Raw genomic sequence first — 27,274 nt, 5'->3', positions numbered from 1 at the left:
ACCTAGAATCTCATAGCAAACAATTTTCACCATGAAAATGATGTAGTTAGCGGTTCTTCTTTCCTATTAAACCATTTATTTTTTGGATAACCAATGATAGTTCTATCAAAACACCGCATATCGCAACTCACTGAGAAGCCTACAAAAACATTTGCCCTTCTCTTTTAATTCATATCCTACGTCATAAAATGCCTTCTAACGCCATGAAGCCAGTACGTACGTGAAACTTGTATTGCTTTCCTCGACAAGTACATTCGATTTCCAGTGAAAAAGGCGCCGGCGCGAGCATTGTCAAAATATCCATAGACAACCACGGAAAGTATATAAATCCAGTCTTAAAATGGTGGATTTAACAACGATCCGTGCTTGTTGAAGGATAAATCTGACAAAAAATTCAGCTTGGGCAAAGTGATTTTTTAAAAAAATGCAATGTCATATAAACCAAAAAAATTCATGATATTTGGGGGAAAAACAATGGAAAAAACAAATAGGAATAAAGAACAAAAATAACAAAAGAAATAATAGAAAGCGTCAAAAGATTATAACGTAGAATAGATATACACGTATACAAGTATAATCACGTCGCATCAGCATTATAATCATCAAAAAAATAGACGCAAGAAAATAAAAGAATTGAATAATTTTTCTCTTTCAGATAAATCTTGTGAATAATAATAATATCAAGAATAAGAAGAGTAAGAACAAAAAAGGGGAGTGAGTGCCCGAAAACTCTCGAAGGTCGTGTTTACATAATTTTTCATGTTTTGTTCGCTACTGTATTCGCTTGTGATCATAAACCCAAAAGGTTAAGAATACTACAATGTCCAGCGATAGGTATTTTACCACAAGTTTTTGGTACTCCCGTAGTATGTGAACCAAGATGCCGGACACCGGAACGTAGTATGTGTACCAGGTTAGGGTTAGGCTATAATCTCCTAACTCGTAATAGAACTAAAATAAGGAAAATTGGAATAAAATTATGGCCTAACCCTAACCTGGTACACATACTATGTTCCGTTGTCCGCCATCTTGGTGCACATACTTGGAGCGCCAGTTTTTGTGCTGCTAAATTAGGATATTGTTTAAGAATGATATCGAATGCCCAAATACGATTTTGTCAGGCGCAAGTTCAATGCGTTTTCAATATAATCGTGTTGAACAGTTGCATAAAAAAACATTATAATCGCTATCTACCGGTTGAGGTAGACAGGTTGTATTGTACATACATTGATAATATTAACTATTTAACTGAACATAACAGAGACCGGTAAAACAACTTTTTGGGTTATCAAATATTTTTGTTATCTGGCTGGTATACGTAGATACATAAAGATAAACAAGGAAATAATAATGCTGTTGAGAGGCATGGGAAATATCAGGAAACTTGATATTATTGTAACATTGGATTAGAAAAGTTTTTCCCAAAAAAGAATGCATTTTTCTATCTATCCATTTATCTTAATATGAACGAGAGCAGAGAATGATTTCAAAATATATAAACAAGATGTTCGTGCCTAATATTAATTGAAATTACGGTACTCCCGTAGTGTGTGTACCAGGTTGGGATTGGGCCATAATTTTATTCCGATTTTCCTTATTATTTTAGTTCTATTACGAGTTCGGGAACGATAGCCAAGTGAATATACATACCCCTTGCCCACAGGTTTCAGTCTCTGTACACAACTTGACAAAAAGTAGGAGAACAAAATTAGACACCTCCATTTTAGTACACACACTTCAGGAGCACCAAAATTACAATCAGAAATTGGACAAAATAGGATTTCATTCTAAATCAATTCAATTTGCGACAGCAGTAGTTAGTAGTGGGTTTGTGGGACAGGATTGTGTGAGTAGATTATGGCTAGATTATTAAGAATTTGTTCGACTGCAGTATTTGATTATATTTGAAACATGCCAAAAAGATATGCAGCCATAACGAATCAAATGATAGTGAACAAAAAACTATATACCAATGGTATGGTGCAAAAGATTTTCAGTTAAAAGAATCCATTTCATATATAGTACGTAAAACAATACTCTTGACGCCACAAGCATTTCATATATTAAACGTGCACAGAGACAATAAATGGGAAACTGTCATTGGAAATCAGATTGCATTTGGTATTTTCAATTACACAGGAAAATGGATTCAACGTTTTTGTTTCTAGTAATGCAATCTTCATCCCCAATGGCAGTTTCCAATAAATTACTCCACCTCTCGTTCGAAAAATATAACGTAAAAAGTGAAAAATTATTGCAACCATCCATTTTCAAGATTTCAGAACATTATTCTACTGATACCATTTTGACTAAGGATAAGACAAGACATTTGATTTTGATTAAGAAAGACTGTTGTTATTTTCAAACTCACTGGATCGTGGTTGATTCATTTCATTATTTATGAAATTTAAAGTACCTTGGAACATATGAATACCTTTATTAATAGCCTACATCGAAAAATATATCACACTATAAAAAATGTATGATCGTGTGTGGTCTGATGCTAATGTAAACGTTTTATGGAATCAGAGAGAAAACAAGTTCCCTGTAATGTGAGTTAAGACATTCCATAACTTTCTAATCTATAATCTTATGTAAATGTACTTTATCTTGACCTTACCTTCATAAGTAATTTTACTGAGAATTGAAGTAAAATTCGTTTTCATTGTACTGCAAATATGAAAATTGAATTGTGTTATACAAATTTGAATCAAAACTTTTTTAATCTATTCCAAAGACTTTCCAAATAGCTGTTAAATTTAAATACTCCAAATGATTCGAGTGTGAATTAAAAATAAAAGCAATGGCCAACCTCAGAACATCGATCTTTCTAAAGTTCCGAATGGTGTAACTAGTCTCAACATTAAAATAGATCCATGAAATGATCGTTCAAAATCATCATATATCCCTTATTAAGAAAAAAATAGAATACCCAATATTTAAAAAAAAAATATCATCTATCATCTCATAGTGTTTCTATTGCATGGCAAAACATAAAATTAACATTTCATTTGAAAATCAACAAGAAAATTTAAACAATTAAATGGATGATCCATTGTCGCTTGGGAACACCCACAACCCCACCCCACGCCATGTAATATAATGATTCATCATCATGCCTCCCTCAACAACAAGACAGAATCTGTATGAAAAACGACATGTATCACAGGTAATGGGAAATTTTGAGGAAAAAGAGATCTCATTATTAGTATAAAAGTTGTTTTGTGATTTGAGAACATGAAACGCAGTACCCCAGTATTTCAGAAAATAAATAGAAAAAATAATGATTATCTTTGCAACTCAAATCTGCATTTACTAGCTCTGTAATGGAACAGTAGTAACTGATGGGTTATCTTTTTGTTTTGCTTTACTGTTCGCTATCAAGTCTTGTGCTTGGTTGTTGAAGAAATGTGGGGAGGAGTTCGAACGACAAGCGTTTGTTTCACCAACTGAAGATGTCGTATCTATGGACTGAGGAGACACACCAGGAGCAGTTTGTGGACTATTAAAACAGTTTAAAGGGTGCGCTTCCCGCATATGATTGCTGGCACCGTGAGATAGCAACGAGTTTGGTGTCATAGTCTGTCGTTGGGATGTAGATTGTAATTGCTTTTGTAAACGATTTGAATCGCCATAATTAGTGGGATTATTTTGGCTATGTGACTCTGTATGGTTAGGAACAGTGTGGCCCCATGGGGACTTGGGCGGGACATCACTCGGCCCAAATGTTTTCGTTTCAAAGTTTTGCTGGGATGCGGGAGAAAAAGGATGATCCCTAGGATATGCTGGAGGAGCACCAACATATCCTTGGTTGTGACCCTGAGGAAATGGTGATGTATCACCAGTACCTTGAGGGCCAAGAAAACCAGGGTTAGGAAACGGGTATGGATAACTCGTAGTGGGAGTCGTGCTTTGTTGCTGACCTGCATCAAGTTTTCCTGGCGGCCTATTTAAAATACTGGGACCGTTCATTGCGATTGAAGTTGGATTGCCTTGATGTATTCCATGATGTTGTCCACTGGGAAACGAGCCTTGATGTCTCTCAACTGACGTCCGCCTGTTTGAGCCTGAATTTGCTACCGGTGTCTCACTTCTGCTTCTAGGCGTCGTACATCCGCTCTTTGGTCTTGGAGTTGTGCTCCTGCTACTCGAATGGGACTGCATTGCTGTCGGAGACCCAAGGGGGTCAAGATGTAATGGAGTGGTTGGGTTAGAATATGAGATGCTTCTTTTGACACTGGCAGGAGAGGGAGTGTGTGAAGGATTCGAACCTGGACTGCTTGAATGACCATCTGTCACAGATCCAGGAGATTTCTTTGACTGACGTGAAATTTTCCGAGTAGTCGCTTCATTTAATGATGGAACAATAGGAAAAGGCTTCAGTGCACTATTGCTAGCAGGTGAGTTACACGGACCCTTGAGAATAACCGACATTTCTCCAGAATCTAGAACACCCATTTTAGGTCTTGAACTCATCGGATAATGTGTGACTGTGGCTTCTGTCATGTTGCCTCCATCAGATTTTGGACAGTGTGGAATATTGCTAGCTGTTGACGAGGGAAGGGTTGGTAAAGACAAGATATTCCCACCACCTGGAGCCTGTGAATGCATATCAGAACCCATATTGTTGCTGTTATTGAAGTTGTTAGGACCAGCCACAGCCATTTGAGCTGTAGAGTTGTAATACATAGCAGGATTGCTAGGATTCTTCATCAATCCATGGCTTGGACTATTGTTTGCTTGAGAATGAAAAAAGCTGCTTGGACTTTGCATGTTGCCACTATCATTCTGTATACTTGCGTCACTGGGTACAACACGTTTTTGATACCCAGAAACTTGCTGTCTCTGTGAAGCGATGGCCTGTTGCAACGCATCTGATCCGTTGATGACAACATTCGGTGGAGGCGTGTCCTGCATAAATTCACTGGATATTGAAGGCGAAGGTGAGGTCATGATATTTGGCTGATTTTGTTTCATTCCCGGTTGATTGTACATCGCTGCTGAATTTGCATGCATGTTAGGAGGTGGGGACTGGAATTGTGGATTATGCTGTTGAAACGGCTGCTGTTGTTGTGACGGAAACTGTTGCGACATTGGGCTTGTTTGCATCCCAGGTGACGGTCCACCCAGCCTCATATTAGGTCCACCTATTCCTCGCTGTTGCATCCCAGGGGGTGACATCAACATACGACCTTGATGATGTTGCATTCCATTCATGCCGCCCGTCATCCGAGGACCATGGTGAACAGTCCCAGATCCGGCGCCCATGAATGCATTTGTACCGCCAGATGACTGAGGCATATGATTGGGTGTGATGTGACCGTGACCCGAAGGACTCTGGCCGGGAGTTGGAGCCCTTGAGTGAGCCATATGAGTTGGAGTTCCAGATGATAGCCTTGAGCCAACATCACTCCTGTTTATAGTTTCGATGTAAGAAGTTTTTTGATCTGGACTGAATACATGGCCAGGTGATGCCTTGTTACCCATAGGATGAAGGCCAGGTGATGGTAAATTGGTTCCATTGGAAAAGTGACCATACATGTTATTAGAAATTTCCGGCATTCCAGCATGCATTTGAGGCACTGATGGTTGGCCATGAGGATGAAAATACTGTCCTGGTCCAGGTGAGTTAACCTGTGGCATCCCGAATTGACCTCCAAACTGTGACTGGGACAACCGTACACCTCCATGTTGAGGTGACATGTGTGGTTGCATCGGTCCTGGAATCATCATGGAATCTGCTGCAGGTGGTGTATAGCTGTTTTTCGAAGTCTTTTTCCGCCTCGGTGGTTTCTTCCTTTTAGGTTTAGGTTGTTCTCCAACGGCAAGATGTGTTGGAGTCGCCACACCGGCGATGGTACTCGTCCCTGTAGTGGTAACACCAGATGTTGTTTGCAATAAATTAACGAGAAGAGGACTTGTCATTGACATGCCTTTGCTGTCGACAGGTCCTGGTGGCTGACCTTGCATGCCAGGATAATACTGCGGTGCACCAGATGAACCGGGATAACCTCTCTTGATAGCTCCAGAGGGCTGATTAAACCCACCAGTGGACGATATTTGTATATTCATGCCAGGTTTCGGAGAGGTCATACCCGGAGAGTGGTGCATAGTGGTGTGCTGTGGGTGCTGAGATGAAATTGATCCAGGCGGAATCTTCCAGTTACTAACAGGCTGTTGCATCATTGGTTGAATGGGCTGCCTGTTTTGCAGGCCGATCATTCCAGGATTCCCCGTTCGCATGTTTGGAGCGAATCCCATGAAACTCTGCATGGTATCTTTTTCCATTACTTGATTTGGGAACATTTTACCTGAAAAACAAAATGGAATATTAAATTTTACTTGCATTTACAAAAAATTTAATAAAGAACGAATAGAATAAATGTGACATCAATCCTTCCATAGAAAAGGATCCCAAAAGTGTTTTTTGTGTGATCTTTTGTCACACAAGAATGAATAACTTTTTGAACCAAAAAATTTCTTGCGTCGGTTAAAAGCAACCTGGATTACTGGAGAAATATTAAAATGACATAAAAATATAAATACTTGTTGTTTAACAAAGCTGTTTCATTTTGTAATGACTGCATTTTTTTTATTCATTGCACTTAAATATGCTAAAATTAGCCCCAGCATGAACTTTATACTGCCTTGTACGATAGCATTTTGTTAGCATTGGAGTTAAAATTATTGTCAAGAAGTCTTGTATGGTTCAGAGTCAAGTAAAGGATAAACTCCACGGGCCTTATTTTTTAACAAGAAAACTGGTAATCCAATTATAATAAGACAAAATATTGCTCTTCCACAGAAATTCGATTTAGATTCTATAATTCTAAAAAAGGTTGCCAAAAATCTAAGCATGTTCGCTTCCAGTAATATTACAGAATTGGATAAGAATTGGAATCTAATTTAATTTTCAATGGATTTATTTTTCCTACAAAAAGTCCAATAAAATTTACCATAATATATTAATATTTGATATATTATATCAAAAGTTCTTATATATGATTAATAGAGTATGAAAATTGTATATTACATGAAGAAAATACATCTCTTTATATGGAATTGATTGACCATTAGAGTCTATTTATAACACCTAAAAACTAAATATACTAAACCGTGATAAAAATAAATCAGAAAAAATCGTCACTCCTATAAAAAATGGTTTTCAATAGACTGAATGATGTGAATAAGTATTATCACATTCAGATATAATGGCATCAAAAAATAAGTCCTTTTTATTCTACAAACATGGCCATGATGAGAGGCACCTAAAAATATTTTATTTCCAAAGAAAAATGCAATGGCTAGATAAATAAGTTTAAATTTTTCAATTGGTTTATAATATCTTTTGAATAAAAATTTTCCTTCAGCCACGAGTGATACAATGCTTAAATAAACTGTACTTTAATTTGGATGAATTAAAAAATATGCATTCAGAGGTATCAAATTCAGCTGTTATGAAACGTCTATTTTTACATTCGATAGATTAGATGAATTTATGTATTTTATCATGTTATATCATATTTTCAATTGTTATAAAAACATAACGGTACTGTAAAGGTAAATATAAATAAGTTTACAGTGCATGATTACTGCTACAATATTTTTTCAAATCAAATCTTCCACAACATGATTCTTAAAACTATTTTGCGACATAAGAAACATAAAAAACAATTTTTTTTAGAAAATAAAAGTAAGTAATACAGTAACACTATTACGCATCTATTTAATTCAAGAGTCTTGCTGCAAAACTGACACAAATGTATTTCTGAAACGTTTCGTCTGACCGAGGTCAGACTTCTTCAGACAAGCATTTTACAACTGTGGCAAAAAAACGCAATGGCATGCACATAAATAATAGTATCAAATGTTGGGTCTGTAATTAAATAGAATAGTCATTTTCACTCTTGCTACAGCATCCTTGCGGTACACGCATACGGATCCACCTGCTCATAGGCATAGAGCAAGGAAAGGTAGTTAGTTTCATGTGACCCCAAGTCCCAACTGTTAGTTACTATTACGCATGATTATTATCTCTCACCTACATAAATATTGAATACTATAATTGAAATATTCAAATCCCAAACTAGTATACAAAGTTATTTCTAATCCGAAAACGGGTTACTAAATTAAAATCATATGAACCAATATTTAATATATATTACTCAAAATCTAATTATGCCGGTTTGAATTCTTTATTTTTCTCATTTGAAATTCCAAAAAGGAAATGAGTTGCCGGTACTCAGCAATGTACTTTGCCCCAATATGCTCTTGTCTATATTATATTGAACAAGCAATCAAGCTCATTAAATTTTGGAGCAGTGCTACCCAATCCATAGAATACTTATGGCAATAATATTACATGTTTTGTGTTGATCATAAAAAGTAGGGAACATGTAAACGGAAACTTATGGTAATTACACACTACAAGAATATGCATGCATATTGACCAGTTATTTAAACTGGATTATGTGCTTGTTTAGCAATGGCTGTACTTCAAATGATATTAGCAAAAATATGGTTTAATAAACTTTATTATAAATTGATACAATATTCAATTATGTCAAACAAAATTTTATTTTTATCCAATCTCTTTACCTCTTCAAGTATTCAGTCTCGAATTTATTGAAAATAAAACAATTTTATATCGTTTATAAGGTAGTCAATCCAATCCTCACTATGACAAGGGGACAACATTTGATCACATAAGACCAATTTATATACTTTATACACTATAACACATCACTGCTATGGATGAAGCTGAAGCGTTTGACTGCTGGCTACACAATGAGGCATAATGTATACTTTATTATAATATTATTGTCACCATTGTATAAAGAAAACCTCATCAATGCCACAAGCCATGATCTTGATGTACCGGTAACTTCATATTTTTTACATAAAAACCAGAGAAATATTCAAAATAACATTACTGATGGTATTCAGTCAGAGGTCGAAGTTTCAAGATCCATAGTAGGCTATATATAAACACACTTTTAGACTGTTGTGAAACTATTGTCAATACGGGAAATTTCAGGTTTCCAAGAATTTTCATTTTGAAGGATGTTAGCTGGCAGAGGTGAGACTCAAAATAAATTTGTGTACTTTTTAATAATGATAACAAAATGGAATAGGCCCCAATGAATGAATGAAAATTTAAATTTGTGAGAAAAAAAAAGGCTAAATAGGTATGCACAATGCAACTTCAATACATATCAAAAGCATTAGCATTAACAATCCAACATCTATGAACATAAAGTATTATAACCGCAATCATAAAAGTAAATAATTTTCGAATATCGCATCCAATACATCTTGGTATCATTATGAAGACTTTTTTATATAGTTAAATATTCCACTTTAGAAGAAAGGTTTGAAATGCCATGAAAAAGTACGTCATCATACGTGACATGAAATGTAGATATTCACTAATCAATGATTTGGCATTAACACAATACAAAAGGATTATGGACAAAGTTAGACATCCTTTACATTTCGTACAACCATTATTTTGGCTGTAGCGTCAGACTGCACCCATAATTAATCAAGTTTTAATCTTCGAATTTGGCAGATAAATGTGATGTCGACACAAATTTTAAAGAAACTTAATTTGTAAGCTTGCTTTTTATTGATCGCTCGGGAACATTCTAATAAAAGTGACCAATATTCTGCCAAGATTTGAGTGAGGTCAGGTAACAATTATATATAGAAGAAATAAGTTATTAATTAAAAAGTGAAATCATAGGCCGGAACAGCCAGAATCCTAAACTTCCAATATCCATCAGAGTAACAAATTCATTAAAATTCCTTATTTCTATATTCTGCATGCAATCTATTTTTCCAAGAATTTTTTTTTTTCACTTTTTTCACTGATAGTTTCTGCCATACTTTTCCGCAACAATTTCCATAAATTTTTTTTTAATATGAATTATTGAATATATTATAAATTGGGCCATGTTCTGTAGAGGTCGATGATTATTCAATGAATTTGAAAATACAGGAAAGTTGAAATAAACACCAATTTGATGGGCCCCCATCCATAGTACAAATTAAATAAAGAGCTTTTTCTCCATACTGGAAGACTTCAATTACTTAAAATGATAATTTTTCAAATAGAACTATTCCGAAAACAAGAATTTAAAATATCAGATATAATAAAATCCAAATCAATTTGTTTTGGACATTCCTGAATTCATTTTAAACAAACATGTCCAATTTTGAAATTTTATTAAAGACAATAAAAACAGAGCATGATGCGAAACGCATACTATTTAGAAGGTAAGTAGTTTCCTATAAGTTGTCGCATGGTGATTACATTATACAGGAAACTTGACTAAGCGAGTGTGTGTAGGTGGAAGCATCATTATTCCACTTTATACCATGATGTATGATTTCATACCTGCTTGAAATTGAAATCTAATGCAATCCGTTAGCTAAGACCAGATATAATACGGATGTTTAGAGCATTGAGTTGAAATTGAATACAAAAACTGCATTTGTTATTAATAATATAGATGCAACATGCAAGTGCTTATTAATTGAAATCTTTTTTCTGTAAAAAATTTTCACAGCCAACAAATCATTTAGAGCTCTTAATTTTGTTGAAACTGATACCTTTAGAATATTTAGAATAAAAAATCATGATACTAAGAAAATATTTAAACATCTAGCCATATGCTTATGGACGTCGAGTGCTAATATACTCAAAACTTTGATTCATTAATTGAATTAATATCTATGTCAAAAATGATAGCGGATTCCTGAAAACTCTCATTTTGGAGCACTTGTTGTAATATATCTATATAAATTTCAGATTAAATTCATATTAATAAATGTTATCAAAAAGTTTGACTATAGGCAACAGTTTATTACTTATGCTATATATATGTATATAGTTAGATGCATCCCCTGTCAATCTTAGATGGAATTTGAAACTGATGTTTTTATTTTTATTTTTGAAATGCAACAAATATTATTTGAACTTGAACATAGTGCCTAGCAAACATCGGTGGAGAACCTTGAAGGCACACTATTACAACGGAACAAAGTGTTTCCATGAAATAAAATAATAAATGATAAAATTTTGGGTGAAATATTGGGTCCCAAAGAGATTTTAAAAAATAAAAATAATAGCCTTATAGCATCTTCAAACCACCTCGAGTTGAAATACTGAAAACTCAATATTGATTGGTTGGTTCATTGGTAGCTGAGAAAAACCTTTCTCCTAACAACACCAACAAGAAAAACCCCAACAAGGAACAAGCAAAGTGAACCCTAGGTCCATCTCATTTGATGTTTCTTTGTTCACAAAATTAATAAATGAAATTCATTCAAACCTGTCATGTCAGGTTGGTGACCAATCATATTTCCTTTTTGGTTTCCTGGGTGCATCATCCCCGGCACTTGTGAATTCGAGTCTGCACCCACACCTGGGTTTTGCATGATATGCTGGGTATGGTGTGGAGAAGAAAGTCCCGTGTTGATCGGCCCAACACTCTGCCTCCCAGTTGCAGCAGTGAACATACCCTGAGTAAACACAGAGACGAGATAAAACTATAATTTGCATAACGGTAACAAATAGTGGTAATAGTATATGTACCAGGTTAGGGTTAGGCCATGATTTTAGTCTGATTTTCCTTATTTTAGATCTATTACGAGTTCGGGGAATGTCTGAGTTAGCCAAGTGAATATACCCCCTGCCCATAGGTTTCAGTCTCTTCACACAACTTGATGTAAAATAGGTGAACAAAATTAGTTACCTCCATATTGGTACACATACTATAAAGCCAAGAAATGGCATTTTAATTTCGAATAGATTATATTTTCATCAAGACTATCAATATTCATACTCAGAAGATGTTGACTCAAAATACTGAGAGCAAGCCATGAAAATAAATCAATTGATAAACACCAATACCAAAGTGCAATTCTGCTTTATTAAGAGTGAAACTATTTTCATTTTTTCTCAGATTTTCTGACAAATTTGACAGATAAACCGGCATTAGAATTACTGTAGTTCAGTGTTCTTCAAACTTTTTCATCACGACCCACTTGGCACTGCCAAATTTTTTGTGAAAAAGATTTTTCACAGAGATAAGGCAAAGTCAAAAAGAGTAAGTATGGCTAGTTCTGACAATAATTGGAACCCCCCCCCCCCCCTCCGAGGGTCGGTAACCCCAGTATGAGCCCTGATGTAGGTAATACAAAGTTTCATATTATTATTAAAAACTTAATACACATAACTGATGTTTAAAAAAAAATCAGATGAACTATATCGATACTATACCTGTGAATTATGTCCCGGCATTGAGCCTTGTTTTGAAGAATACTGCGGGAAACTCATTTGCCTTTGTATTGCATGGGAAGTGATAGGAGAGGGTCCACTAACATTTGTGAAACTGTGATCTTGGCTGTACGATGACAAATCTGAAATCAATGAGTATAATAAGTAAGTATTGATCAACGATGTCAAAAACAAGACAGACATTTTGACAACTTTCACTAATGGAAAAACAGGTACGCTAAATAAAACAGATATTTATATATCTCAGTGCAGTACGATTTCTATAGCACTAAAATATTAAAATCAAATTGATTACAAAATTGAACAAATCACTCTAAAAATCTATCAGAAATGATAATTACCTCCTATGCTTGGAGTTAAGTGACTGGTCGACTGATCATCTTCCGTTTCAAAGCTGTGGAGTTGGAGATTAAATAAATCATCTACTTCATTTGCGTTTTGATCTGAGGTATTCGTAAGAGAATGGGGTGTGCTATTCATACCAGGTCCCTCCAAATGAGATTGAACTTGACTAGAGTTAAGAGAAGACGGCGACATGCCCAGCGTTGGATTTTGTGGTTGGGGCATACTGTCCATGTGTAATAAATCATTTACCATCTCGAGATCTAATGGTGCCGAAGTACCATCTGCCCCTATTAAGTCATGGAAATCGAGATTCGGCATGTCGCTCAAACCTAGAGTGTCTGTAGCAGCTTGTTCACTGGACATTCCCATCCTGCCAGCCAGTATGTCGTGGGTGTTCGTGTTTAAATTTGCTGGTCCGTTAGACGTCACACTTATAAGAGCATTGACATTAGTTTTCGATGGATTCTTTTCCTTAGGCTTTCGAGTGGTTCTCTTTTTTGTTGTTGGTTGAGGCACTACGAAGACATTCTGGTCTGGGTTACCATATCCTGATGTACTAGATTGTATGTGGCTGGCTGTTAACTGGTTCAAAATATTATCAAATTCGTGTGGCCCATTTCCTGTTATGAAGAAAACAAAACATGAATATAATCAATGAGGCATTCTATTAATAACTATCAGTAACGTATTCCACAATTTAGTCACAGATAATGCATTGAGACTCATATTTATTACATATTGAAATAATAAAAAATATGCCTTTACCTGAGCAATCACACCATCTTGGTATCAAAACAGATTATGTTACATTTTTCGCCAAAGACTATTTCTGATCCTTTATAATACATAAGCATTGTGGCTATTTTAAGTTACAAACCAAATATATCAAAGACCAATTATATAGTTTTGCATTAATCAATCAGTTGTTATAAACAATCACTTACCATGTGTAATCTCATTAGGATTGTGAGCTAAGGCACTCGTATTAACAGCCGAAGGTAGAGATTGTTGATGAACTACAACTTGTTGTATATTTCCTTCTCTACTTGTGATTGATAATCTAACGATATCATCTCCTACAGAAGAATAAATATAAATTATAAATGGGATGAGAACGCTCGCAAATAGAAAACAAATTCATTTGTACAGCAACGGTTTGCGTTCTCCTTCTGAGCAAGGCTGTAAACAAGCAAGTATTAGCGTCTACTAGATTCTTGATTGGGATTATCCTACAGAGTGAGGTTTGATTATTTGGTGCATGGACAGGTCATTGGATTGGAAAAGTGTGTAAAAAAGGGGGACTTTTAACTTAGGGCACTTCAAACTGGGGTCCAGGCCCCCAGGTTGGGTGAGAAAGGTCTAAATGGGGGCTTACAGTAATCTTTACTTTACTTATTCTTTGTATAATCAAATTTTACTTCATTTTTATTTTAGTTCTTGTAGGTCGCGAAAAATTTGGCTCTGCCGAGTGGGTTGTGATGGAAAAAGTTTGAACAACACTGCTCTAATATATGCTAAGACACCCAACACAGAAACAACGTCAAATTTATGTTCTTATGATTATTCACAATAATTTGTGGTCAACCAGTTTCTATGGTTCGCATGTAGTAAATGGATCAAATTAAAATTGACCAATTTAACATTTATTTGAGACTAAATATTAACCGTACAAACCACTGACAACAATCTATTAATACCAATATGAATTAAGATGACTGTAATTTATTATTTTGAAAGTACTTGAACCCCACTAGGTGACTTTACTGTAAAATTACTGATTAAGAAATAACACAAAAACATAAAGTAACATGATCCCTTGCATAGCGTCACCCTATATACAAGAACTTTAGTGATAATTCATGTTAATGTTTTACATTGCTATCATTTTCCACGTTTGCAAACATTTCTTAATTAAACTTGATGTGATAAGACCAATACTACCCTGAATGTTCAGAAACGCGCTAATCGTACAGGTTCCTTTCTAACCACGGAGGTGAAGGCTATGAAGTGTATTACCATTGTTCGAGTCTATGTGGACATAGGTATTTATTTTCAACTTGAACTTCACAATTAAAATCCTATCAAAACGTAAAGGTAGCTGTCAACTGACTAAAATAGAGCATAAAGCACTATTGTTTACACTGTAAACACCTCAAATCACCACCGATCAATTGAGTACTGCAAAGACATAATACCAGTCTGATAAATTAACTGACAAGGACTTACTTGAATTAGTCTCTATCAAACCGCATAATATGCTTCTCAAAGCAAACGTAACACGTACTTTTGCAGTTCGATTAATCACATAGTGAAAAGGCAAAGCAATCTAATCAATAACTTTGACGCGAACTACGAGAGAGAGTAAGTATATCATCGTCAGTCGGTGCGCGGTTGACCGTTTACAAACTAAAGAACATAGAGACAATTCATCATATGGCAATACTGTGACTCCCGTGTTTATTGCACTATTGATTTGATCGTTCCAAATATATATTGACCTAGGATTTGTATAGTTACCAATTGTTAGGTAACAAATATACGTATTATACGCAAAAAGTATCAACTTGTTGCAGTTTCGCGAGAGTAAAAAGGGTTTCGTGACTAAAAACAGCATATGACATTAAACGCTTTTCAGATTTCTTTTTTCTTAAAACATACTTGAAAACGGTTTATTTTAAAATGATGTTCTCGTAAATTTCTGGTGCGCTGACCCGATGATCAATATTAAAACCTTTTCTAACCGTATCCCAAACTGTACAGGACGCACAATGCTTTCCTGTCTAATACAGAAGAGCTACGAACAAATTAAAATCATCATTATCATCCTCTTTTTATGTGGTCACACATGCTACTTCGTCGCTACTCATTTTAAGCGTTGTGTATGTGCGAGCGTGATTTAAAATCGTCATCATAATACAAATGTTTTGGCGAGAACGCAATCCCGCGTGGCCCGGCCTGCAATTCGAGAAAATAATAGACATAGGAGAGCAAGAATGGAGAAAAAGGCAATCGAGAGCGCGAATTATAACAGTGACAATCCTACATAAAAAGATGGCCCAGACCGTGCAAAACGAAAGAACAATTTAGCCAATGCATAGGCCTACACACAAATCTATAACCTTTACATTCGACTAAGTCAAAATTACCACCGCAATATGTGTGTTTAACTAATGACCATTGATGGCGAAGCGTAATTCAACGCTTGTTCAGAAGATCAATACAAACTTCCTGCGCGCACAATATCACGAGGAAACACTTGCGCGTGACGTCATTTCCGTTGTCAGCCCTTATACGGAGAGCGGCCAGGACAGAATTCGTGACGCTTTTCTTTAAATTAGGTGAATAAAACGTTAAAAATAATTGTCCTGTTATGAAACATGACGAACAGGAAAAGTGACGTGAAGTATCCGAATAAAAGTAAAATATTCTTCCAAGCCTTAGAAATTACACGGATTTAACGTTATCAAAATATGAGATGATCTATTTGGCATACAACAACGAAACACATACCTACACAATGAAGCTATAGCCTATAATAAAAAAGTAATTTTCAAATTTAGAATATAATCCGAATTACCGAATCATTATCATCTGATCAATTCAAATTTCGTTTCAATAAAAAATAAAATTGTGGCTATAATGAAATCGAATTCAAATTCAGCGTAACAAATGGTATACAATATTATTCCCGTATGCCCAATCATCTACCTATTGTACTAATTTAAATTAATTCAGTTGTACAGTAAATGATTAAACGTAGAATATTATGACGTGTAACGGACGACACTTCATCTTCTTGACGTGACGCATACTTGCGCGAAAATGGCGTAATCAAGGAGCTACGATGTTTCGATCACGTTATAACTCAGCATATAACTTTATTCGTCCGCCGCATTAGAAAAGCCCAAGTCATTGTTTGTCAGACGATGCGGGCGTGAGGTGAAAATCAAGTGTGTGGCCACGAGAAAAATAACCTAACATTGTACGTCATTGCTGCATGCTTCTAGGCAAAAATAACATGCAGGGCACAAACCGACTTAATTTAAATTAAATTTAGGATTTGTGGCAAATCGCCAGTAAATTAAAGCTCATACATTTTTCATTATAAGAAAAGGATCTGATCGCGTAAAAAGGAAAAAACAAAATATTTTAGGGTAATAGTGGAATAAACAATTTCTGGCTGCTTTCGCGACACAAAAGCACTTTCAAGGTACCGATAACAATGAACGCGATTTACCATTATTTACAAGGTCAGATGGTGTCAGAAATTGACTGTATATACTCCAACAGAACTTAAAGTATCGACTAAATATAAACAATTCTCAACAGGTAGCCTACTTTCGATAAAATGTGGTAAAAAACTGAAATATCCAATAATAAGCGCGGATTAATTCGTATTTACACATGTTTCTATGTATAGAACGGAATGTAAAGAATGGTCTGCACGAGCGCGGTTTCCATTACAAGAGTTCAATCTGGCGGCGTTCTATGACGTAAAATTATGTTTCGATGTGAACAAAGGTATTTGTCTACTCGTGCGCGTCCGCCGCCTGTGTTTACAAACGTACAGAGTGCAATCTAGCGCCACCTAGGAATTAGTATTTTGATTTTTGTCGCAAACTTGAACAATCCTATCCTCATCAAAACATAATGCTAAACGGGGTCAAAGCCGCGTAACTCAGATAACAACCTCCTGGCACAAGAACTACACTGCCTCAGGCAAAATATCTCTAATCCTGATCCCATTTACTTGCTTACTCACTGATGCCATCTGGCGTCTGGTATTGCCACAAGGTTAAATATTGTCGAAACGCGCGTTTTCTCTGCGAGTGTGAAGAATTGAACCTCTTATAAGGCATATTGCAAAGTTATAAATGAAAACATTTCTATTGATAACAAAATATAAGAGTGGATGATACGCATATCAAAAATAAAAATGAAAGGTGACGTGCACCGGAAAAGGCGTTTCTTGTTTTTCAGTTTGCGGCGGATGTGATGTCATCGTAAACGCCATATCCGCGTAATTTGACCCAAGTGTGCTGTGCCACAACAACCGATATCGCATTCGTGCATCGGGTAGGCGAACCGAAGGATCGGAAATTATGTGGAAACTTGAGTGGGTGGGTCATCTCACAGATTTCATAAAACTCGTTGTTTTTGCAACTTTATCATATGTGTGCTGCATTTATCAATGTACAGGTTTCACAATATTCCCAAACTGGTGAATGTAGTGGTACAGTGGGTGCCTAACTAACATTGCACATCCTGTCATTATCTGGGTATTAGAGATTCTAAAAAATCTTGATTGAACCAGTAGTACGTCATTTGCAAAATTTGTCGAAGAATGATAAAAATATTGTCAATATTTTGCTAAAAGTGATAATTACTGTTTCAACAAATTTTACCTCACTAAGAATATTATTTTACAAATTTACAAAAAAGTTTTTTTTCATTTTGGGGCCAAAGAGTGAGGAAAGCCGTTAGGACAGCTTAGTCTTATGACAAACCACGGTCTCACATATCTAGTTAGTAATTACTGGTCCAATTCCATCCAATTAAATATTTCAGATACATTCTCAGTGATGGAGCCGAAAGCCATAATTGATCATTTAATTGGCCAATACATGCTTCATGTATGCATTATGCAAAATGAGAAAAACAATTTAAAGATTGTGTACTTAAATAATAACATCTAAACATATTTTAACCAGCATAATTGTCATACAAAAATGACAAAAATACATACGTTTTCACCTAAAAGCAACTTCAACTAGTTGATCTAAGAGTAAGACCTTCCGCAATGTTTGTGACTTACAGTCACAATTACTATTTAAAAATCTTCATATCTTCAAAAACTTCATATCTGTTGAATATATTTGCTAATTGAATTGCCTTCATTGAAGTCACCTATCAGCTACTGGACTTTCCCATTTGGGATCCACTAGTGGTTTTCAACCTTTTTGGTGGAGTGGAAAGAACCTCAATGAAACATTCCGAAGAGGAACCCATATGCAATAGATTGATTGGCTTTTATCGTCTAAATTATATAAACTATAAATATATATATTAAAGAGTGTAGCAAGATTAATAATAATGGCAAACTTGAGGTATTTGAATATATTTAATTTATGAGCGATATATGACTCTCAGATTCGAATAAAAACCTGCAGAAACCCCCTGTACTGGCGTAATCTTTGGGTTCTGCGGGACCCCGGTTGAAGACCACTAGGTTAGACTATTATGAACCACTATTATGTTCATGAGATAGAGATGTAAGTTTCAGAATTTTGAAAATAAAATAGAATATCCGAAGCCTGCAACTCAACAACATGAACTTGCTGTCTGAACTAAAAGCCTGTCTTCAAAATAACAGTATTTTATATTTCAGTTTTAGATTAAAGATTCTTTATGATGGATAAAATAAGGAATGTTTGGTTTTTAGAGAATAAGGTGGCTGATGATTTTCTGCTGGAAAAATGTTGTGAAATTAAAAAAAATCAATCCAAAATGTTGCTTCAAAACCAAATCATTTGAGGTAATTTTGACTCCGCTGGAGAATCGATATGGACCATACTGGTTTACTTAGATACAAAAGTGTGACACGAAATCCCTGTGAAATACATTATACGTGCGATCATAAAATAACTAAAATTGTTCGAAGGCACAATTACAGCTACAATTATACACAAGTTTTGGAGACTAACAAAAAATCACACCAAATTAAAATCAACACATGCTTGAAATTCTGTAGGCAAAAAATAGACTGGTGAAATTTTGAATGTTGTGTCACAGAGAACTGTATTCTCATTTTCCAGCAAGTGAATTTCTGCTCAAGAAACATTCATTTTAAGGAAATTTTGTAAGTATTGTGGGACTTTTTGTGAGATATTGTAGCAACAAACAACTAGAAACATGCTATAGCACATCAACATAATTACCGGTGAGTGAAATGACAGATTTGTGGAACTGTAGAAAAGTGGCATTTCAACAATATATAGCTGGCCAAAGTTTCAGTAAATACTGCACATACTTTAACATGATGAACACCGAATACTGGTATTTTTCTTGATCTCAACATGACCAATGGAACTCTCACAGGACTTGAGCCGGGCAACTTTCTCTGGCATAAGTTTGCAATTAAACATGAGCCTCAGGAATAGTAAAGCTTTTTGAAATAGACAACAGTTATTGATAAATCCCAGACAAAAAAATAAATGAAATTTTAAAAGGACAATTCACAAAAAAAAGATTGAAGACCAATGATTCCAGAAGACAAGTGAAGACAGATGCACAAACAGCATTTTCCTAAAAGCACGAGTTTTTGCCATTCTTTGAATTGGAGCACTTGGAATGATATATTTAAAATTTTCCAACCCTGGCTATAGAAGTCTCGTTTGCTTGGGAGTTGAAGTGATCGTAAATTGTAACCCAAGGTCTTGACTAAAACGATGTATATTTTGATATAACTCAGGGTGGTTCAAACTGCGGCCAGCGGAACAATTTTAGCGTACACTACTTTAACCACTGGCAAATATTTGTTTTTATCAGCAAAACAATTTTCATTTATTTTTATTAAACTATTCCAACTGGAAATAGTCCTTTTCTTAATCCCGATGTCGGGATAAATGTTTGTTAAAATCCTCATTGCTGTATCTATAAACGTCAAGACGGTCCCTATATAGGAATGATGTCCTGTGATCGGTGAAAGGAGAATGAATCGTCTTGTGCAGACAGGACCAAGCCGATAAGATGATCTAGTGTAAAGTAACTCCTCATTTGAAGAGACGTTTTATTCCTTTATTTTAGTCAAAACACTCCTCTATTTTTAATCGATGGCCATGTGACAGCAGTGACGAACCGCAGAGTTGCGCCGCGCAATCAACTTTTTTTTTTATCTGGGTCCGAGGTCACTAGGCCTGCTCACGCCACAAGTAACAAATTCATCACACAATGAGTGTATGAAATATGTGACCAAAGTTAACTGAGAGTAAAAGTATTTCCTTACCCACAACAACGTTAAACCACAGTGTCTGGTGTTTTCAAGTAATATCTGTCACGAAAGAATATAATTCTAAGCAACATTACAAATCCAAACGAGAAGAGATACCCAAAATACCACGATATTCCTCGGGAAGCAATTTTGAAATAAATAAAGTTTTTTTTATATGATTTCATTAAAAAACTGATTAGAACAATAAACTCTCATTTCTAAGTGAAGTAAATAAACTCGCCATTCACTTTGGGGTTTCTCCGACTGCGGCCAGCGAGACCTCCTCAAAAGTTCTTGCGGCCTTTCAACCTCGCAACCTTGGATCACCCTGATATAACTTGTTCTTGGTTTAAGTTAGAAGATACTTTTTCTGCAGTGTATTTTGCACAAGCAAGGTACACTAGCAGCTGTGCGAAGATATCTCACACTTTCAATGCATTAAATATTGCCTCTCAATAACAACAGAAATGATAATAATTAGTCTGGTTTAGAGAAGCAACCTAATGCAGTATACACTTTCTTTCTTGATTTCCACTACAATGTATAATAGCTGTCTTCAAGATCGCATTAGCCTAAATTGCTTCAAGTCTCATTACTATCGGTATTTAGCAACGTGCAAAACGACGCTATAATTTTTTATAGTCATAGTAGCTATATGCTTGCTATATGCAAATTTTCTCGTATAAAATCTCATGGTAAATTAAAATGTTTGTTTTCCTAAACTTTAGAATACATAATCACTTACAAACGCGTTGTTAATCTTGCTATGCTATTTATTCACTACATAGACAGTTAGGGTATAGAAAATGTAAAAAATTATAGTAAGAAACCAGACTTGAAGATGGCAATACAAAACCTAATTCACTCCCCTATTAAATCTTGATGTCAGCATGCTGAATGACATCACAGACCATTCTAAAATGATCAGTGAAATTAGATGTATTCTGGCTCATCTAGATAGCATATTTCTCTTGGCCAATTGCCAATTCAATTATTTTATTAATACAGCTAAATAAAAAGCATCTCCACAAGTTAGATGAGGTCAGCAATATTTTAAAAAACTTTACTACTGAAAACACAGGTAACAGATAAAAGAGTCTCATACCAGACTAACACAATTATATATCACTCCTCAGCTGAGACAATATCTTAATTTAGAACCGCAAAGTATTGTGATGATACTGGATGACCACATTTTATCAAATGATTAGACTGTTTTTTTTGGCTGCAGTCTGCAGATCTAACTGAAACCAGTGTATATCAACCAGCTATTGAAGAGAGAGTCAGGATATCTCTCATCTCTTCCTGATTTCTACACATGTAATTATTTTTGAAATTCTTCCTATGGGATTCTCTACTATCCACTGCTTTCATCTGGGAAATCAAATTCCAGTTCACAAAACTTAATTAATGTCATATTCTCACTGATTACTCTTTTACTGTACAATCTACAATCCCAACACTCTCAATGAAATTAAATGTGAGTTGCACTCATATAAACTCATTTTTCTTCAACCAATTAGGGGTATGTAATAAATACCAACAGCATAGAATTTATTTCTGTGAATTCAGCACCTATACACTGCAGCATCCTGGCAAATTGAGAAAACTTTCCATACTCCAATACAGTGGTTTTCAAACTTTTTGATGGAGCGGCACACCAATGAAACACTCCAGAGGCTCTAGGAACCTCTGTGCAATAGTGTAGCTGTGTTTCATTGTCAGAACTGTATAATAAACTATGATTATATATAATAACAAACATAATTCTGGCAAAACTAAATGATTTTGAAAGCGAGGCAAGTTTAATAATAATGGCAAACGTAGTGGGTATTTGATCATAATTGAACAGTATACATACGGTATATTAATAATATGGTCTTTCGGATTTGTATAGTAACTTGTGGAACCCCTGCTAAAAACCACTGCCTCAAATCAACAACTGACTCTGCTAAAAGATACTGGTAAAATAATTTAACTACAAATTCTGATATTGTATTATTTGTATACTTGATCAGAAACATTTTCTCGTTTATTTTTCATCGTTCTTAATCACTATACTTGTCCCCTTGAATTAAAAATTAAATTGGCATTTGATACAGTGAAGCTGGATAATGGATTGTCCTCCTCAGGTGCAAGAAACCTCTTAGAATGCTTTATTTATATGATTCTAATCAACACTATCTATTTCTCAAAGAGAGTCAACTATAGGTATAGCTGAAAGTAATAAATAAAAAACTTGAAAAATTGGTGAATCTTTACTTAACTGGAACACAATAGAACACGATGCCACTGCTAAATAAATAATAATATTTTTTTAACTAATAATGTGGCAGAAATGAACTACTGACAAATGCATATTTTCTAATAGCATCAAACTTGGAAGGCCGACTGTCCCACACCATCTGTCTTGCGCTTTTCACCTTTACTTCAATTTGGGTCGTATTTTAATTCCTATACTTTTAATAATACCACCACGACTAACTTGGCTGTTTTCAGAATTTTAATAACAAAACATAACACAGATGTTGGCACATCTATCAAACTTTTTCATCAATTCAGATACGTTCGAAATCATTCAACGAACGAGTCATTACCTAAAGCATTGAACTAGATTGCCCTAAATTCAAAGTTACTGCCTATATGAAGCCATTCCACCACCAGCATTGTGTTAGGCATAGATGTGCTGTCACTCCCTCTCATTACCCTGCGCAGGTTTGAATCCTGTGGAAGATAATTATGTATGAAAGGTATATGCTGGACTCTTCACAGTCCTATGGTGTTTAATTAACCTACGGCTTCCGCTGTCATCAAGTCCATGCATCTAAAACCAATACCTGATTAAATTTCCCGGTGTTTGCCATAATTATGATTGAGCTGTTCTTTCAGCGTTCCTAATCCTTGGAATAAATATCAAAATCCTATTCTATATATCCAACCCTATTCCAACCAAATATTGAAAAACTTCATAACAAAACCATCTAACGACATGTAATGGAAGAAGCTTTGTGCTGAATTTATTCTGTTCTACAAATACCTGTTTCATTCATAAATTTTATTCACTACCGGTATACCATTCTATGTAGCACAACGTTGATCTTGGTGTCATATCCTGCACTATGCTTGCCACAATATCCCTCTCTGTTTTTTTGTTAATAGATCGGTACAGGCCTAGGTTTTAAAAAATATCTAAAATGTACCTAAGTAGACTATTAAATAGAATTTTTACTCGTAGCAGGAAAGGTAAAGTAATTCTTGTCTGTTTCAAACATTCAAATCTTTTTTTGAAAAAACAAATCATAATTGAAATCAAACATATTATTCATGTGATTGAATTTGATAATCAAAAAAGTTATATAATCATCGTTTTGACTGATTTTCTATATTCTGCGGTCAAATGAAGAATCTATTAGTCAAACTGTCAGATGTGAATGATAATCTTTGAGATGAAAATATTCGAAAATAAAATATTTTGCCAATTTAGTTTAAACAAACTTTTTTAAATATCTGTTTTTTCCAGCTCTTTATATTAAATCATGATAAACAGAAAACTCAGAATATCAGAAAACTCACATTAATATAGAAAGAGATTTTACTGTGAATATGCAAATGCTATACATAAGCATACATAATGTCCCTCTGGTTGGCAAGTTTGAGTTTGCTATGTTGGTGTGGGACGTAATAGCTTAGGTTGAAACCCCATGCCAAAATAACTTTAAAATTGACTTAAAATTTAGCAAAAATAATTTCTCAAGGAACGGTCTTGTGACTATGAATCTGTGTTACTTGTTTCATAAATATAAACCTTGCAACAACTTGTGTGTTGGAATATTAATTTCACCATTATAAAAATTCAATAGGCCTATCTTCATAAGCTAGTAAGGCAATTAAAAATGAACTCACAAAACACAGAACTAAATAATATTTACTTTAAATTCCCATAGAAACATCAATGCAACAGTTAATTTTGGTTTTCACAGCAATGTTACCATAATCATAATCAGTCTTTCTGAAACAGTTTCTCATAAGAATTTCCCCATCATTAAATTATTTTCTGAAATATCCCATAAGCAGACTTTAATGCATTCTCCCCTTTTCTAACTTACATCTACAATATGCTGGTTTAAAACATGATATCTAAACTAACCTCCAGCTGCTCCACAAATTTTCCACAGGCACCATTAAGGCTAAGGCTTTCTAATTGAGCGACATTCTAATTTCATTTGAATGCAGTTAATTCAGTTATGTGCAATGCAAAACACTATCAAAATAATGCATTTTCAATCACAATGCCATTCATTGAGTCAGAAGGTTGTAAGAGTAAAGCTGACAAACTATTGCTACGAAACCCTAAAAGACTAAACAAACATCTTAGCTATTTTAGTCAACAGAATATTCATGATATTGCATCAAAAACTACATCAGAAAACTAACTGTACAACACAAGGATATGATACCTTATACTTGAAGATGAAGTATTATTTTCACAACCATTTTCTGTTGTGACCTCTACAATGAGTTCATACATTTTCCAGCAAAATTCACAAATAATAAACATGTTATGGATGTTTTGACAATAAAAAGTAATAGCATTCACAATACAGACATTAAATTTGGATCAAAACAGTTCACAACCAAGCAGTTAGGATTGGCCACATAGTACCTAATTACCCGGTATGCAGTTCTGAGTTTCGAAAAAAAATGACAGCCCTAACTAATCTACGATTACTGCAACGTGCATTTGTGGGACAGCTAGTATATGACATAAACATTGAAATAAATTTTGAAACACTGTACAAAAATACCCTGCCCTTATAAACACACCAATCGAAGTCCATACAATCACAATGCAGCATAAATTTTTGGGGAGTCAAATGATCGCCTGGAAATAATATAAGGAGCCTTCATGCAAAGGGAGTCAACTCCACAATAACAATATTAGTTCGATTGTGCTTATTAATTGTGCTGTTACAAACATGATCTGTATGATATTCGAGAAACAATATAACAATTTTTCTGTTGTAAAATGAAGATTTTACCTTCTACTTGAACTGAGAGTATACCCAATCGTTTCAGTTGATCACTGTTTTGCTGAGCTAATTGTTTCAGTCTGTTCGCTGCCTCCTTCGGTATGCTGAAGGTGACACGAACGCTGTTCCAAGGCTCAACTTTTTTCATGATACATTCTGCCAAAAATAATACAATGGGTTAATCAATGACTATCTGAAGCGAAAACAATGCATAAATGGCAATCGACACTTCAATTCACTTGGTATTTGAGGGAATTTAGAGCAACAGTACCTCTTCTTTTTTAGAATTGAAAAAGTTTAAACAACAACCCATAGACAAACTGCTTAACATTGGAAAAACATGAATGTGTGTGTCAACATTTTCATAACAAACCAAATATCATCAGACCAAGATTCTACATGACAGACAATCATTATAGTGATGTCTTCCACACCCCAATGGCTTATGTTTTGAGGCATACTAAAGCTTACAAGTCCGAATAATGAAAAGGTTTAAATGATATACCTACATAAGACTATACAAAATATAAAATTCAATTCCGGCATTATATCCTATAAAAAACGTCAAACACTGCTAGAGCACATAAGGCTGCCAAAATTCTTGCCATCAAGAAAACTATCCATTCTTCATGTTTAGAAAAAGCTGGAACATATTTTGACAATTTAACCTCTGCATACTATTCAATATGCAAAAAATTCACAAAGTAAACAACAGGCTATATCAAAATTCAGTAGCTATATGATTATCAGCATTATAAATGAAATTTAGTCCTATTTTGCAAATATCATTTCCTAGTGCAAAGAATGCATTCATGTTTACCGGTACCGGTACCTAAAATATGAAAATAAAACAATATTTCCGACCTATTTTTCAGAAAACAAACAAATTGAATACATAGTTGTACAAAGTTTTATTACATAAATTCGTGATTTCCCACAACTTGTACATTCGTGAGATTATTTCATTTCAAGATACAATTCTCAAAACAATTCCTTAGCGTTAATAAAAAAAAGTGTCTAAAAAGTCATTTTCATCTAAACAACACAAGTTGAAAGGCATATTACCTTTCCTCATAACTAAAAGTTATGATAATACCACATTTAAAGTACCATGAATTAGGGAATTACAAAATATAACAGTGATGTTTTAATAAATATCCAAATTATTATTCAAAAATTATTTTCATATTCAACAAAAACAAACCACTGGGAATTTTTAATAACTTTGAATATTATTTGAATAATTTTAAAAAAACAAGTCATATTTTTGAATACTTGATGATAAATAGCAAACAAAAATAAAAAGTAGGATGACACATTCTACCATAATATTGATAACATAAGAAGGGTATGAGACTGACCATTTCATGTAGAGTGTTTTGAAGGAAAAATCCGTCTGTATTAAGAAATGAACAGTTAGGTTCCTTCTTATTCAAAAAACTATGTAAGTCCTTTCTCCGTTACTGGATCCGCTTGTCATAACAAGAAGATTCATTAATTCCCGTACAAATTGATAAGTTTAAACATAATCCTTTTGAATATTCCTGCAGAGCTGATACACAGCCAAAATTCCTATTTTCTATTTTTAAAAAGCTGTGCATAAAC

General features: G+C 34.6%; 1 protein-coding gene across 1 annotated transcript; it reads right to left on the bottom strand.

The window, feature by feature from the left end:
• Positions 1-213: 213 nt before the first annotated feature.
• LOC120331974 (uncharacterized) lies at positions 214-27,274 on the bottom strand. The gene is made up of 7 exons (XM_039399171.2): positions 27,031-27,274; positions 25,679-25,825; positions 13,594-13,725; positions 12,646-13,269; positions 12,287-12,426; positions 11,337-11,526; positions 214-6,311 (listed from the first exon to the last, which is right to left on the bottom strand). Exons 2-7 carry the CDS (start codon positions 25,815-25,817, stop codon positions 3,316-3,318), a joined length of 4,221 nt encoding a protein of 1,406 aa, XP_039255105.2. The 5' UTR covers positions 25,818-25,825; positions 27,031-27,274; the 3' UTR covers positions 214-3,315.

The sequence above is a fragment of the Styela clava genome, chromosome 6, assembly GCF_964204865.1.
Source record: "Styela clava chromosome 6, kaStyClav1.hap1.2, whole genome shotgun sequence".
NCBI lineage: Eukaryota > Metazoa > Chordata > Ascidiacea > Stolidobranchia > Styelidae > Styela > Styela clava.
This window is presented reverse-complemented; position numbering and strand designations above follow the sequence as displayed.

What these genes read in the sequence shown, in the direction of transcription:
- LOC120331974 (XM_039399171.2), bottom strand. Translation starts at nt 25,817, where the DNA reads ATGAAAAAAGTTGAGCCTTGGAACAGCGTTCGTGTCACCTTCAGCATA. An exon ending in CTTAACTCCAAGCATAGGAG is followed by an intron (nt 12,427 to 12,645) that starts GTAATTATCATT and finishes CATTGATTTCAG; the next exon opens with ATTTGTCATCGTACAGCCAA. An exon ending in TGCCGGGACATAATTCACAG is followed by an intron (nt 11,527 to 12,286) that starts GTATAGTATCGA and finishes GTGTTTACTCAG; the next exon opens with GGTATGTTCACTGCTGCAAC.